Genomic DNA, 17,279 nt, shown 5'->3' with positions numbered 1-17,279 from the left:
ACCGGAGGCACCAACAAAACTTTTAAGTCAATAAATTTCATGGTGTACAGGATAACAGCTTCTCCATACTGTTTCTATTGTTCTACGTAAGCCTTATCCCTGTTTATCCTGAAACGGTAACATGTCTCTATTGAGAAGGAAGCTGGAATTTTGACCCAAACATTTGGTCACCACTAAGATTAGCAGGAACAAACTCCAATCTCCTCTTGCATGCATTTTATATTCATGCAAATGCTAATAACAAAACAGTGCATTGAATAACCTCAGCAAACTGCAGGTGTGAGGAAGCTGAAACAAAAGCCACTGTAACCCTAATGGCATCCCTTGTCATTAAGAGACCTTTGATGTATGTACTCAACAGACTCTTTTATCTCCTCCTTCCTCCATGCCTCTTACTTACGCTCTCTGTCTCAACCAGTTTCTTTATTAATGCCGTCTTTAGGGAATGTTCTTTTGCTCAGGGCCCTCAGCACATCTGACATCTGGTTGATGCTTATGTATGCTTTTTTTTTGGTACCAATCATTACCTTGCAAAGAGCATCACAATGCTAAGTTTGGAGTTATTTTTGGCATCTGTTCTCCCCTGCCCTTTCCTCACTCACATTAAGGAAATAAAACTAAAAATGTTTACATTAATTCTTTACTTTTTTGCTAAACTAAACGAGCATCATCACATGCAATGATAGAGTGTGGTGTGGCAAAAACCTAAAACATCTGGATATCAAAAGCACGTAAACTGCATTAAAACAGTATTTGAAAAGGCTGCACATGAAATGCTGGTATTCAAACTCTCCCTTTGAACTCAGAGGATATAGAAACAGGACAATGTTGGCCTAATCGTGTTCCCTCTTTGAAGTGAGACATCACTATTAGGTGAAAAGGTAAGTATGCTTCTTTAGAAAATAAAAGCTTTTCATCATTTGTTAAGGCTGCAGCTCCAGCGATTTTCATAAAGGTGGTTTAAAACTTTGGATAACAGTGTTTGGAGCTGCCTTGGATGTAGCTTTAATGAAAGTGCGGCGAGTGAAGCAAATAGCTAAAATGGCAAGAATAACACCAGCAGTAACGTTAGCCACATTAAAGGAGTGCTTTCTCGCGTACCAGATGTTGTCAGATTTAATGAGGAAAAACAAGGGGAAGCTGGATTTATGAAGACGTATTAAAGAAAACACAGGTGTCAGGCTTCCAACGCTGACTAAACACTGTCCCTCGGACCACTTCAAGACCCAGAGTCCAAGAAAACACAGAAGCTTCAGTTCATTAGGTCAGAGCATCTTTTATGAGAGTGACGACAGTATTTCATAACATTTGCCTTTTGCAACACATAATCAGCTAACCAAGGCAATTACGTGTACACCTCCGCTCACCTCCTCTCATATGCTAAAGCAGGCAATCAGCCAGGGAGTTAATTTGGCAGAGAAAAACAGGGGAAGAAACACCCACTCTGGCACCATTTGTCACCACAGTCCAACCTTGTTATTCAAAGTAGAAGCCTATTTGAAATTCCTCTCCGTGGTAAAACAGGGCCAAAATAATCAAGGGAGCATGATCACACTTAATTGATTCAGTGTACTTTTAAGATGCACTACAGGGTGCTGGGGTGACCTATTTCAGACTGCTCTTCAGAGGAACCAACTATCCCAGCAAGGGAGTAATGCACAACGAGGATTTTAATTATTGCAGGATCTGTGGCTACGACCGGAGGTGAAATGCTTCTGAACTAACTGTGACACCACATTATAACACTGCCAGTGGTCTATAGTTCACACTCCGAATCAATTTCTGTGAAATATGACAAAAATGGAGAGGACAAAAGCCTTTTTTATTGATTCACATAATTAACTGAGCTAATTTAGAAGCAGAAACAGCTGATTTGTGGTTTCTTTTTCCTTAAAAACAACAAATAATGAGAGCAAAACCACAAAAACAAGATTCACTGACATGGGAAAAAAATGAAAAACGTTTTCAAATGCTATTATATAATGGCTGCTTTGTGTAATACAGCTTTTTGTGGTCTTGTGGAGGCTGTGTTACTTCCAGCAGATGAGCAACACTTCAAACAATCTGGAATAACCACATTACTACAGCAAGCACTGCACGCAGCATAATTACTGCTGAGAAAATGACTGACTTGAAACACACTGTTGTCTATTGAAATCAGTCAATCTACTAAATTTAATTGTACTTTTCTAAAGAAATGCCTTTATTTCACCTCATATAAATGGAATAAAACAAGGTTAACTGTGATCTGCTAGTGATAAGTCACTGCTTAGTGTCTTAACCTGAGCCTGACCCTCACAGATCTGCACAGTTTTATCCGCTGATCACTCCAGGCCTTTGTAAACCCACCAGGATTCACATGAACCTGAACCTGACTGAATCCAGTCTCGCTATCGAGGCAGAGTTCTAATGTTTCCCCGCTGAGTGTAAGGAGGATGAGCTCCTCAGTCATACCACCCTACTCTTCCTATTAAGATCAAAATCTCCTCTCAGGCCCTCGGGTGTCAACAAAGGGAGATGCAGTAAATGATATGCAAATTGAAAAGAAAAAAAAAAAAACTCTACAAATCAACTCGCCAGCCCTGCATTTCCGACACTTCACATCTTAAAAGAAAATTCCCGTGTTTAGGGTGAAATTCAAAGTGAGGTCTAGCTCTGCCTCTGTGAGGCTATGTGTGGTGATTTCAGCACTCAGACAGCACAAAGCCCCTCTAACTACCGGCAGCCCTCTGTGGGAGAACACGGAGGGAGAGTTTTGGGTTTCAGAAGGATTTGTCTCTGGATCAGTCTTAGACAATCGACATAATACTCGAAAATAGGTAGATGTTCCCAGTTCGAGTTAACAGCAGAGTTTAGAGATGCTCTGCCTGCAAGATGAGGGCCCTTTAGCGAGAACGTAGAGAACAACGAGTCAAATGATCCTTTAGGAAATAAGCGGAAAATAACAAAAAACATTTTAATTATCAAATATCTGTCATTTATCTTGATTAAACTACAAACAACTGCTGGTTGGTGCCTTAAAATACCTTTCTTCACTTTGAAAACATTTTGTTACTATTCTAAAACAATTATTTCATGTAAATTCTTAATAGGAAAAAGGATAACGAGAATATTTGTTGACTGCAGCCCACAGAGCTTAAATGTCTGACAGTAATATATCCACACAGAAGGTTCCACTGTGATTTTGCAAAATGTGTTTTATTAATGAGACCTTCCCTACCAGTATACTGCATAATGATGTATTCTTTCTGTTAAATTAATTGTCTTTAGTTTATTTATTAATGCTACATCTGTAAAATATCACAGCACATTTTAAGATACTATTTTTTATTTATTACAGCAAAGTACCCATAATAATAACACATTTTGCTACATGGGATGCAAGAAAACAGTCAATGTCTCTAAAACCTTTGATAAAATGGTGAAATGCACACAGAAATTGGCAAAATTGCTCATGGAAAACTGTTGTGATAATGTAATTGACGAGTGAACGTTTTTGTAAACACATCAGATTAACAGCTGAGAGCGCTGCCTGCTCAGGTCGCTTATTCTGCAGCGCTCATACCCGCTGCGTGTACGAGTGCACATCCAACGCTGAGGATGTTCTTTGGAGTGTCTGTCTACATGTCTGCTGCGTCTGTCTTACCGGTTGACATGGTTGTCGAGAGGCCCACTAGAAAGGGTGGGAGGGGGGTGCAGTCGGGTACTCTTCCTCGGGGATTGACTCCACAGTTGACAGTAATTTGTAGTACTCATCTTCTCCATCCAGCACTTTGATTTGACTGTGATGTGTAAGAAAAAGTGGTGAGAGGTTGGAGCCAAGTTTATCAGATACAGAACTGATACAGACTTACCATGGTAGAAACACAAGACATTTAGAATGAAAACAATATTTGCAGATGAAGCCGTGTCCTTAAATATACTGATCTGAACGAAGATGTCATTTATAGTACACACACACACACACAAGTCAGACCTTCAACAATTAAAATTAGCATGCTGACAAAGCCTTAATATGTAACCCCCTCTCTAATGACGCAGAGCAACTGCTCATAAAAAGCCTGTTATTTTCGGCTCGCCATTTACATTATAAGAAAACAACTCCATTTCTGGATTCTCCTATTCCACAAAGGGCCTGCTCTGTTTAGAGTTGCTGTAAGTAGGAAAGCAGTTATTTACCCAAGTTTTCTCGGCTTCCTCTTACTCCCCTGGTAATCCAGAGTTCTCTGAGGAAAGGGCCAAGAGCACACAGTCAAAAGATGAGCAGAGAGTCATTAATTTTTAATTCAAAGTGATTTTGTGTTGAATGCGAGCAGATGCTGATAATATCAGAAGTCACAGCATAATTTTTTCTGATCAAAGGGCTCAAGTGAGTCTGATGAAGCATGCATCTTGCTCAGCTTTGATAAACCACATCAATTATTCACCGTGAAGGCAGACATCCTGACATGAAAGCAACAGATAAAGAGCATAAGCACATGTTCAAGACAAGAGGCAGAGAAGCGTGGGGGTGGGGCTCCAGGGTCTGGCACAGGTAGGTTTAATTGTATTATCATGTGGAACCAAAGTCAGACAAAGGCCTTTATCGGCACTTTGAACTCACATTTAGCTGGTTGTAGTAGAGGCTGTCTTCAGGGCTGTTGAGCAGCTTGGGCTGCTGGCCCCGCCGGCGAGGAGTTCTCTGCTGTAGCTTCATCACTGGACCTGCAACAGAGGAAAATGGGGGCAGTGATCCAACCAAGCAAAACAACAACAAGCAGTGACATGATACAGACGGTGATGACAGCAGCAGTAAACAGATTCTGCCTCCGACTTCTTAAATCTACACCCCTGTGTGACAAAGTGGCAGAAACTTCAAATTTACTTAAGTTAGATTATGTAATTTCATCGATGAGCTTACTCAATAACAGCTTAAAATTACATGTATCCACACATAAACCACATCTAATTATATCTCGGCTCACAGGTGCACAGGCGACTATGGTTAGATTTACTAAACATCTAGAATGGAAGCAGGCGGAGGTGACACTGTGGAGTGTGCTATTGGATACACTTCTCATTCACTACCTGTGACCGAAACCACAAAAGAGAGAAAAATCCTCAGTGGATTCTCAGTGAAGCTCAGATGTGGAGCTGCCATGTCTACATTGGAAACAGGTGCTGTGGTGCTAGTTATAATTACTGCTAGACAGCTGTTACTGTCTTGATGAATATTTTAAACAATTTAAGCATGGTTCTGTGTTTGATAAGGTGGTGAGGTGAATCAGTGGAAAAAAATAATAAAATCAACTGGATGAAGTACTACATACTGTAGGTTAATATTACTAATTATTAGTAATGAAACAAAAAGGTGGAAACTCATTATAACAGATTAATTTATTCAGAAAACTGAAAATATTACAAAATCAACCCATCATAAACAATCTCATTGTATGTTTCTGCCAAACATATAAACTTAACTTAATATGTTAAAGTCAACCTAATTTGTTGTTCAGAGTTCTACTGTCTAAAAATGCAGGAGCTAGTTGGGATAGCTTTACAAACTCCAGGACTGTAACAACAAAAATAGGACCAATGGCCATGTAGCTTACCGGCCAAATGAAAAGCTTTGGGAAATGTATCCAGATGCCATTTATTATCACCCAGTTATGTGTATTTATTATATTACAGAAATAGCCGATGTTTTGGTCATATTCCAATCAGATCTGTAAAAAATTAAAATTCCAACTTGATATCATTGATACTTAATGATTTATTGTATCAACCCACATCCTATCTCTTATAACGGGAAAATTTTTCTAAGTCGCACCAAATCCAGAATCAGATCCGGATTGAAATAATTTCAATACCTTGTGCTGACATCATCATAAAGAAGCTGTATACCAAGTGTGAAGTCAATCAGAACTGTAGTTTGGGAGAAGAAGACGATTGAAATGTTTTCCCCATAAGAGCCCATGTTAAATTTTCCGTAAATTCCCGGATCCAGAAGAAGATCCTGATCAGCATGTGGCCATTATGTTTTGGTCATCTCCCCATCGGGGCTGGACTGTAGAAATTTACACTTGATATCATTTATATTTACTGAGTTACTGCATCGATCCACTTCCTATCTCTAATAAGGGGGTAAATTTTTCAAAGTTGCACCAAATCCAGAATCAGACCCAGATCCAAATAATTTCACTAACTTTTGTTGACATCATCATAAAGAAGCGGTATACCAAATTTGAAGTCAATTGGAATTGTAGTTTCGGAGAAGAAGATGATTGAAAGTTTTGTAACGGACGACAGACGACGACGACGACAGACGACAGACAACGGCGGACGCTGCATGACAACAATAGTTTATGGCCCGTCAGCCGGTAAGCTAAAAAGTGGAGCTCACAAGCCAACATGTGTAGGTTTTTATACCTAGGCAATAAAAGTGGTCTGGTTAGGGTTAGGAAAAGTTTGTGGTTGGGATAAAACAATGCAACACATTTATCTAATTATAACTGTTTGGATTTTTTCGCATTTCCATATTACCTCCATGCTAATATCTTTCCCTATACCTAACCATAATGTTACAACCAGCAGATAGAGTACTTAGCAGAACAATTGATTGATTACATTCAAGATCAACATTTTCCATGGAAAATTAAGTAAGTAAACAATATCTAATTATTCTCTTATTCAGTTAGACAAAAACTTTTATTGGGATCTACTTATCCCCTGGTAAGAGGATGGATCCCACTATGATCTTCATCAGGGACAGAGGTTGAGTTTGGCCAAAACTCAAACATTAGTGGCTCAAAAAGTAAATGATAAATTATATCTTTTGAATTGAAAAAAAGGACACCTAATGGCTTTATGGGGGATGTGTAGTGGACTGTCCACATATAGTGACTTCCTGAGGGATCAGCTGGTTGCCTGGCAACCTCAAAGAGAAGAAAAGTCACTGCTTCAAACTCAGACAAAGTAAGACACATAATGCAGATAGTGTGGGTTACATTTGCCAAGATTACACCACAGCTGGTCTGAACTTTTGCTTAATACAACTGATTGAGTGGTTCAGGGGAAGTGACCCCATAACAAAGAAAAAAGTTTACACATTAAGACACTTTGTGACACTTGAAATTACCCTGATAAAAGTTCCGCACTGACTCAGATCTTTGGGAGATGCTGATTTTCAGTCTTCTACTTACTATTGAAATGATGACACAAATATAAGCTGTGGCTAATCTGTAAAACAAACTATGAATCAATTTGCACATTTAGATTACCACCCGTCGACGACTTCTGTTCTCTTTCTGTGGATGACCAAATCTTTTGCATTGTAAGGTGGTTTTCCCTGATTGTTCAAAACAATGTGTACTGAAGAATGAATTATTCATGGCACCACAGTAAGTGAAATGTTATTGATGACTTACTAACATAATGAGCTATGTGATAACCTGATTATTCAAGACAATAATGACGACTTGGTGCATTCTTCCATGATGGCACAACCCAGATTTCAAAATTTATACATTACAAAAGTGTGTTTTTCAGGCGACACAACTTTACAAGGAAGCATCTATATTTAATGTCAGATAACGTTTCATCTTCTTTGCCTATGTTTTGGGTGAGACAGGACATTTCTTCATCATCTCTTGCTACCTCGGCTTCTCTACCCTGACTAAAGCTGCATTTGCTTTTTCCATCTTAACACTACTTTGTACTCACTTTGAACAGACCTCATCACATCTCAATCCTATACATCAAAGACCCGGCACCCTTCTGCCCCCCACGCTCTTTCCTTGGCTTTCTTGATGTTATTCAAACCAGCACAGGTTTACTTAAGTCACACTTTGTAAATGCCCAGAAAGTTCCTGTCAGTCCTTAGATATTAGCCAACTTTTACCGTGAATCTTATCAGTCTGTGCCTCAGAGGGGCAAACTGTCCACTGTGATTCCTTGTGCCAACTAGTATTTGAACATATTTGGACTGATCTCATATACTGTGAATAATATCTGTGAAAAAACAGCTCTGTATTTCAGCTAAACAACAAGCATTGGTTGTGTGCACCAAAAGCACCTGGGTGTGTGTATTACATTGAATTTACCTGTAAAATACGTTGATGCTGAGAAACTCTAACTGTATGACAAGCTGATATTAATAATAGTAGAGATAAATTATTACAAATATGATGTTTGCATCTTATATTACTAACAAAACGCCTCTATATAGGACATTGCTCTGCTAATGAAGCCAAAATGGTTTTGATAAGCAAATTTTGTATTCCCTTGAAATTGCATCAAAGCATTCAATCACAAATAATGAATCCTGACGACCTTGAATAATGTTTTTAAATGATATCGTTGTGCAACAGTCAGATACTGAGTTCAAACAAAAATAGATACTTTGCTTATTTCCAAACAGGTCACACTTGATTTGAATTGTCCACCTACAGTGATTCAACATCTTATTAGCCGAGATTCCATTTTGCTTCGCCTCTAGATGAATCATCACATACACTCTGTGGATAATATGCTGAGCATCAGACTTTTTCACCCTTTCATGAATGAATGAGAAGAACTGCAATTCAATTTTTTTCCCTAAGATTGTGGTTTATTATTGAAAGTCTGCTGAAATTGCAATCAATACAATTTTTTTCCCAAAAAAATTCTGTTTTAAATTACTTATGAAATATTCAACATGAGCTGGTAAAAATGTTACAAATACTCACAGATAAAGACTATCCAGAAAATACAAATAAAATGTTACCCAAAAACATACTGATAGTGATTAGTATCTGATCCCAGTACAGCTAAAAGACCTGTTTTTCGGCCTTTTGGATCTTCAACAGCAGATCGGGAGTCCGAAACATGACACATGGGGGTTCAACATCACCATTTATCTGTTCTGACCTGCAGCGATTAGAGCGAGCAGCAGATCAGAGGATGGGTCAGACTTCCCATCTCTGTGCCCCTGTTTGGGAAATCACTGCCATTTGATCCAGGCCAGCCCCAGAGGAATGCTGCTCCTGCAGATATATTACAGGCAGGGAGGCTGCCAAACTGGCTTCTGGCATGGGAGAACCTCTTTGGACATGGGCAAGCAGAGCAGGAAAGGGGTCAGACACTGGCTCGCACCGGGGGTTGCTAAATGATCGTGGGTAATGTCTGCTGTTTGGGGTGGGGAGGAATAATGGTCGGCTGGGAATACAGAGGCAGCGCAGTTCATGCAATATTGATTTCTCCCTATCAAAAGAAACCAAGCAGGGTTTGCTCTTCTTGGTGAGAGACTTATATATTGTATGTTTGCTTCTTCAGATAAAAAGGACGGGAATTCTTTTTGAGATAGGTATTTCTTTCATTTTCAAAGACTAGCAGATGACTCGTATTACATCTCTAAATACCACTTTGAAATCCCCTGAAAATCAGAACGCTGCTCAGAAACAACATAAAAGAGCTGCTAAAAGGGATTTTTAGTGGAATAAATTAGAGATGTATCGATTTACTTCCTAAATCACGTGCTGCAATCACCTGACTTCTCCCAGACCACAGTGAACCACTTGGGCTTTGTTTATTCAGATGGAGGGAGCAGAGGCACCAAAAGGCATGGATTATAAGGAAAAATCATCAGCAGAGGCCTTTGATGTCTAAATGAGGCATGTGCAACCCAGACCCCTCTCTTTACCTCGCAACCGCCCCTTCACAAACACACACACATGTACGCTCACACACAGGCATTATTCTTCAGTCACAAACAAAAGACCCTAAAGAGATATCTGAAGTTGAACAGGATTTCCAGAACTTTTTCAGAACTTGCCTGAATTTTATTACTGCTCTCGTCATTTTGTGCATTGCGGCTAAAATAGCAACTCATGTGCTTTAAATTATGAGACACGCTGGTCGGGTCCTGCAGATAATGCTGCAAAGAGTAGTTCCTGCATCTGTTTTCACTAATGCAAGAAGAGGATGTTGTTACTTACAACCAATTTTTCACACTGAAATCAATCATTTCCTCTGACAGCCGATCTGGAACTTTGACTCCGAAAAAACAGTTTGGAGGAAAAACTTAGTGGACTTTGTGGAAGTCAATCATTTGTCACAGACATAACACATGTAATTTATAACTGTGACCCTGCAGGAGGAGTAAAGAAAGTGAGAAGTGAGGACGAAGAAATAAGTGACAAGGAAACCGAAAGTAGACTAAAAATGCAAATGTATGGCATCTAGGTTTTCCCATTCAATCAGTATGTAATCTTATTTAATAATCTCTGTTTGAATAAAATATTAACTAAATGATATAACTTCATCTCATTTTCTATTTGGAAAAAACTTTGTTGAACATCAACAAATGACTCAATCCACAAGGGGTAAATTAGAGAGAACTTGGAGTATTATTTTCCACCTTGATTTTATGTCTGAAGAGATTATTCTGTTGGAATTGTGATGATGAGTAGTTTGGAAGTACATCCTGTTAACTACTCCCACTGACATTAAGAGGATTACGTAGGTAGAGTCAGACAGAGGCAACTCCTTCCGTTAAGTTGAGTCTTTCCTATCCCTTCCAAATCTCTGCTGCCGCTACGTTGAGTCTGTAATTTGCCTAAAACTGAAGGCATCCGGTTGAGACGCTCCGATACGTGGAGACAGACAGATAAATCAAAAGGCTGAGAGACAGGGAGAGGGAGGGAGAGTATTTGTCTAGTGAACATGGAGAGGGTGGATCATTTGTCTGGCAGATGCATGTTGATACTGTGATGCTGCTGCTGTGGTGGTGATGGTGGAGGTTTATGGAGCTGCACCTGGTGGCTGCAAACCTAATGGGAGGACATGTGGGAAGACGTTTAAGAGCTGAGGGAGGGGGAGAGAGGAAAGGAAAGTGAAAAGTACTGGCGAGTGTGGGTTTGACCTCAGTGTGGGTAAAACTACGTCCACATTTCCTTTAAGCTCTCCCAGCTGTAGTTATAAAGCACAGAAAGAGCTCAGGGCAGCAAACAAAATCAATTCTTATTGACTGGACCATGTTATGCACTGCGGGGACATCACTATAACTAATAAGTCAACATTAGATTCAACTATTCACACTGTTTTCACTCTTCCCTTTCTTCTCCTCATCTCTTCCCTTCAAACCATCAGGTTAACTAGCTTCCACAGCACAGAGGTAATTGGTCTCTGTGTTGTGGCTCCACTTTATCACTGTCTCTCTCTTGACACGTATGTTTACCACAACTATAATCTTCAAAAAGCCTGTTAACATAAGTAGCTCAGCTTTCATAAACCATAAAGTCAGCTCTGACTGATCCCCAGCACCATCCTGTTTACCACGCTGAGGAGCATAAGCAGCACTCTGATCATATCTGCTGCTTGCTAGCAAAGGCTTTCTTTCTACACACGCCTCTGTGACTCATTTCCAAACATGTTGTATTAATATTCAGGCTCTGAAGACAGGTGACGAGAGGTGACATCGTCTTGAATGTGCAGCTTACATGAATACACTGTGTATGTGTAACTTTTCACTGACAAAACATGGGAAATCAAAGGTTGGAGCTGCAGACATCTGAGAGCGCCTGGAGTACTTTAATGCTCGCTTAGCCCCATAACATGCAGCTCTGTGGGTGTCTGGCTAAAGAGTGAGAGAAGTCGCCTAGCTAGTTGTGGAATATGACTACTTTTAATATGAGAACATAAATACTTTAACTCGTGTACTGCTCTTCGGTTCATATTTAAGGTAGCTGTACATCTGAGTATTTCCATTTAATATTTCCACTCTACTACATTTCAGTGGGAAAGACTGCATTTTCTTTAGTACATTTGTCTGACAGCTTTACCTACTAGGTGCTTTTAAGATTTTTACGTAGTCGTTAACATACATTTTAAAATACAACACTGACTGCATTAAGAATCATTCACTGGATACTGCTTGCACTTATAATGCATACAGTATAATGTATGTGACTATTAATGTAGGCTACTACATAGTTACACACAATGACCATGGGCTTATCGCCGAGAATACAATTACCCATCAGCTGTCTGCAAACATTTACATATGTGTAATTATTTTTAATTTTACATAGAAATCTCAGTGAAGTCGTTTGGTACAAATGAGGTTGATCATAACAAGTGCCAATTTAGGTTGTTACTTAGCATTGGCTTGTTCATTTGAATGTTTAAAACTGCTGTGTTATGGCTACTTTTTGCTCTTTGCAGCACTAAGTTGCCATAACATTTTAACATAGCAGTTTTATGTATTTAGAGTTTTGTTTTCATTTTCTCAGTTGTATATCCATATTAATCTGGCCAAAAAATCTAGCAAACATGTAGCACAAACACACTGACTGCTCTAATTCTGACTTGCCATTAAACAAAAGAAGATGAAAAAGACATGTAATGGAGCATATCAAGGGGCTATATCTATTTCTATACTGAGAAATTTGGCCCGTGCCATACACATCTGGGTGTGTTTGGCACACTGCAGATTTTCAGAAGACAATGGGTTATTTATTTATTTATTTTTCAATCAGTGGTGCTGTTCAAAATGGCATATTGCATTCTACTGATTCTAACCATATTATGTGACAAACCTGAAGATCTGTACATGTCCAGGTTTGTCATATAATATGGTTAGAATCAGTAGTTTGTAGTATGCCATTCTAAAGACAAACAAGTATATTACAAAAACAGTGTTAAGACTGAATTTCAAACTGAGTTCAAAGATCATTCACTATTCCCTCAAAACAAAGCTAACATAAAAAGTCAAAAAATTCAAGTGATTTATGGTGTCCCTGCACATAAAACTAAGTCTAAAGTCATTCAAATTCCAGCAGCCTCATCAATAACATACTACTGTAATAGAATTCCCTTACCATTAATAAAATATTACTCTGTTCTTTTACCAAAGTGTGATTTTTCTTGCAGGAGTTATTACTTTTAAGGGAGTAGTTTTACATTTCGGTATTAGAACTTTTGCTTACCTGAATGCTCATTTCACCACTATTACATTTACATAAAAAAATCAGGCAAATAATCTTGCCCTCTGTTCTGCTTTGTTTTGTATTTGAAAGAAAAAAAACACTCTGAGCTTGTCACTAGCAACACTAGGCTTTGTTAAATCACTCAGAAAAGACCCAACGTCCGTCAAACACATTAGAGGTTCCAGGTCACGCCCCAGTGTTTTGGCATTAATGGGAGCAGGGTGTAGAGTGTGTGCAAGTGTGTGTGTGTCTGGAGGGGTGGGGTAATTCGATTTCCATGGCTAATTTTCTGTTTTTCTCCATTGGTGTCCTGAAACACTCCAGGTTGAGCTCCAGCCCTGCGAGAACCGATGTGATCACCAGAGGCGACAGAAGGATGAGACACAGGAAGGAGCCTGGTCTCCAAACATCTGGCAGGGCAAGGCTTCCATGACTCGCTCAACCTCGGGATAAAAAAAAAAGGCCCTCAGATCTGCAGGGATCAAAGTGTGCCCTGGGTGCCTGAGCCACCGTGGCCTCCCTCAACATATTCAAATGGGGTTTCCTGAAAGCAACCGGAGCCACAAGCAGGACTTGGAACAGAAACGAAGCAGGAAAAGGGGTGATGGTGAATACCTGAAAATCTGTGTGCTTTCTGCAGAAAATAAGAAAACGTTTAGTGAAACCCATGGCAGAGAGGGAAGAGGATTTCTTCTTTGAAAGGACATTTAAGGAAAATAGAACTGAATAGTCAGAAATTATTTTCATTTTTCATATGCAAAGGCTAACTGAGTCAATAGAGGAACAAGGTGTCAATAGGCACTCATTATCGGATCCCATATTCAGCATTATTACCACTAACTGTACAGTTATTTTATAAAAAATCAATTAATACAAAAATCTGCATCTTCATCATATTTATTGTAATTGCATTTGATTACTAACAATCAATATTGATCTTGGAAAAAAGAAAAACATTGGCACCGACTTCCAGAAAGGACCCTGTAGTTGACGTGAAAACATACAGAAGTCGTGAAATAAGCAATGCCAAATATTCTCAACTAGACTCAGCTTTAGTTGATACTGAGCAAAGCAGGGCACTATGCAAACTGTAATAGTTCATACAGTTTATTATCAATGAAACACGGCTGTTAGATTCATATTAAATTTGAATTTATTTTACAGGGAGTGCAGACCTATGTACATAAAGTGTGTTTTCACACATCAAATAAAACAACAAACTTGGTTTCAAATAATTAAAAAAATCTGAGGAAAAAAGCATACAATTCAGCTCTAAGTATGAATGTCTCAGGAAGATCCAGTGACGTAGAATAAAACACACCTTTCCGTTAAATGCCCTTACACCAGTGCTCACAGCAGTATTTCCCTCCATAATCACTCTGACATTATAAATTCATCAAACACTGCCTGCCTTCAGTAGCGGTGATGCCTGGGAGCGGGGGTCACCTGTACGCAGCATTACCGAATTAGCCGCTATCTAACCCAGACCTGCTGTGGCGTGCTGACACTAATCCCAGGCCCGCTGGAGAGCCCTGTCTGTGTTACATTATCATGTCTAATCCCCGTAATCTCTCAGGCTTGCTGCTAAACGCTATTCCACCTTCGTCGCTTACCTCATACCCCTCTAATAACATTAATGAAGGGCCGGGCCCCCATTACCCAGGCTACCCCAGCAGTGGGCTGGGTGACGGCCATAATCAGAGGCCCCCTGCACAGCCACCCACTCAGCCTCCTAGGCAGCCAGAATTAATGTAATTCATCGCCTGGGGCAAAAAGCAAACCAAACATATGTTCAACAAATCAGGGTTTGTGTATTTTCTTGTCACCGTTGCTGTGCAGGTCTATTAGAGTCATTGATGAGATCCTTAGTGAAGGGCTCGCCGCGCGGGAGAATGGAACCTTTGAAGTGTTCATGCCACTTCCAAAGCCCCCCCACTTGCCATGAGACGTTTATGATGAGCTGACCTGGGTTATTAAAATACCACAGAAATGATCACCCATAATGCTCCTCTCTTTTTGCTGTCAACAAAGAATGACAGCAGAGGATTGGCTGGGATGAAAGGTTGAAAGGCCTCCTGTATTAAAAATGGCACTTTATCCATTAAAGCGGGATTTTTGCTGTCTCTTTGTGTAATTACCTGCACCCGCCAGCTCTGTGCTCAGGCTTACCTTGTTTACACTGCGTGTCTCGCAGTCTAGCTGTCTCCCTGCAAGGCTTCGTTACACTGTCTTCTGCTCTGCCTTTGTCTCTCTTGATGTCTTTCACTTGTCTGTCTCGGCTGTCGGGGCCAACCTTGAAAGAGGAGGCGTAAACACACCCAGAAGAGCAATGTCAATGAAAGCACAGGCTAAATAGACTCAAGTTAAAGCAAGTCCTGTAATGTGTTTTTTTTTTTTTTTTTTCAATTTAGCATGTAGACTGTATTCATTTATTTACAATTTACAATTTGGCACTCATAAAACTCAAACCCATTAATGTGCTTTGCAATGTTAATCAAATGCTAATGCAATTGCATATCCCCCTTTACTAGCCCTACCTCCTAGCAAACAGCACCACACTGACTTAATTGTGAGGGTAAAAAACAGCACATACAGACTTCCTCTCATATTTAATTTTATCTTTGAATAAAAGAGCTATAGGAAAGTATTAATCTGCTTAACATTTCTAAGTACATCCTCCAAAGGATTTTGCTTTTTTAATCTTACATATGCTCAGCAGAGTTACTGGCAAAAACTGTACATTTTCCTCATTTCATCCTTTCAACATCAAATGGTGAGCAGCAAAAATTGGATCAGACTTCAAAGACTGTGATGTGCTCCAAGTCACGGAGTGGCTCTTCTATTTCACATATTGAATCCGAGCAGGATATCAAAGTGCTACCAAAGAACCTCAGGTCTTTACTAAAAAAGGGGTCTAACATCTGTAGAAAGAGGAGCGCAAAGACAAATCACCTCAGGGAAGAGCGAGCATTTATTCTCAGCCGTGAATTTCCAGCCTTTTGATTCTCTCATTCCCCGTACCACCCTGTCTTCTCCGCTGAGATGGAGGTTGGAGCAAGAGAACTCTTTTGTCTCAAGGACTCAAAAAATTCCCAAAGAATAATCTGGGTTAAAGCTGCTTTGTAGAGAAGCAGCATTATATATACAAGTCTAAAATCAGGCGCAGGAAAATGCTCATTCATATTCAGGTACTTACATTTCCACTGTGTTTGTGATCAGTATGTGCCTCTTTGCTGTTTGAGCTGTCCGACCTATTGAAATGAGAAACATTTTTAAGTAGAACGAACAAACATAATATCAAAATAGTACTGACAAAAAAACACCCAAAAAACCCTACTCCAAGCCATTTTAGTCTGTCTTCCTGTTTAATAGCTCTATTTCTTATTATGCAATTTCTAGAGATGTATATGTTTTTGTGTGATCACTCATCATTGCATTATTTTAAAAAAAAACCAAACAAACACAATGCTGCATGCCAGTCACAGTCATGCTTCCAGTCTAGGAAAACAAAATCTCATCCAGTTTGGACTTGGTGATGCAACTGGAGGCTTTGCTGTTTGGATGCAAACACAGATTTCATGCGTGGCAGGGAGGAGGGATATCAAAAGGGAAAAGAACAGCATGTAGGTGAGAACATAGATCTTACAGGAGGAAAATGGGCCAGATCATGTCAAAATAAATCTATATGGAGAGATTCCAACACTGATTAAACAGAATTGTTAAGTGGAGGTTTGAAGTTTTTCTCACCAAGGAATATGATTGTAAACACGGAGAGAAAAATCCCCGATGAGGCGCCGCTCAGTTCGAGTATACAACAAGCATAACATTTTCAGATGTGTAAATCTAGTATTTTGGAGTTTGAGTCTGGAGGGAGATGAGCAGAGTTGACCAAAAGTCACCCAAGATTTGAAGGATTCACATGTGTCAGTCAATTGAAGAGGTGCATTAATGGGCAACACATATTAAACTTGTCTGTCTTTACTGATATTGTTGCAGTTTTTTCACAACTACTGTATGTAAGTAATGTTAGCACTATAGAAAAACTGAATAACAGTTAAACAGATCGAGTGTGTTCCTGATGAGATATGAGTGAGTCGTGGTGCAGAGAGACGCTAAACACAGAGCTAAACGCCGCCATTGACACCACGTGTGCTTCTGTTTAGTCAGTGGCTGCTCTCCTGCTTAGCACATACTTTCTTAATGACTGGCCTGCCCATATGCTGAATAAACACAAAGTATTCAGCTCGTACATCTGGAGACCAGCGCAGCGCCCAACCCCATTTGTGGTCAGACAAGTGTGCTATCTTGGCGGAAAGATATTTATTACATTTATAA

At 39.6% G+C, this 17,279-nt stretch overlaps 1 protein-coding gene across 2 annotated transcripts in view; it reads right to left on the bottom strand.

Moving 5' to 3' along the window:
- Nucleotides 1-17,279, bottom strand: part of myo3b (myosin IIIB) — a 69,747-nt gene that overhangs the window by 2,844 nt on the left and 49,624 nt on the right. For both annotated transcript variants that reach the window (XM_030124510.1, XM_030124511.1), the window contains 5 exons: nucleotides 16,141-16,195; nucleotides 15,114-15,237; nucleotides 4,604-4,704; nucleotides 4,180-4,226; nucleotides 3,647-3,782 (listed from right to left, as the gene is read on the bottom strand). In XM_030124510.1, coding sequence (XP_029980370.1) covers nucleotides 3,674-3,782; nucleotides 4,180-4,226; nucleotides 4,604-4,704; nucleotides 15,114-15,237; nucleotides 16,141-16,195 — 436 coding nt within the window. In that variant the 3' untranslated portion in view covers nucleotides 3,647-3,673. The remainder of the gene's footprint in view (nucleotides 1-3,646; nucleotides 3,783-4,179; nucleotides 4,227-4,603; nucleotides 4,705-15,113; nucleotides 15,238-16,140; nucleotides 16,196-17,279) is intronic.

This window comes from Sphaeramia orbicularis, chromosome 21 (genome assembly GCF_902148855.1).
Source record: "Sphaeramia orbicularis chromosome 21, fSphaOr1.1, whole genome shotgun sequence".
NCBI lineage: Eukaryota > Metazoa > Chordata > Actinopteri > Kurtiformes > Apogonidae > Sphaeramia > Sphaeramia orbicularis.
The sequence above is the reverse complement of the archived record's forward strand: the minus strand, read 5'-3'. Positions and strand labels throughout refer to the sequence as shown.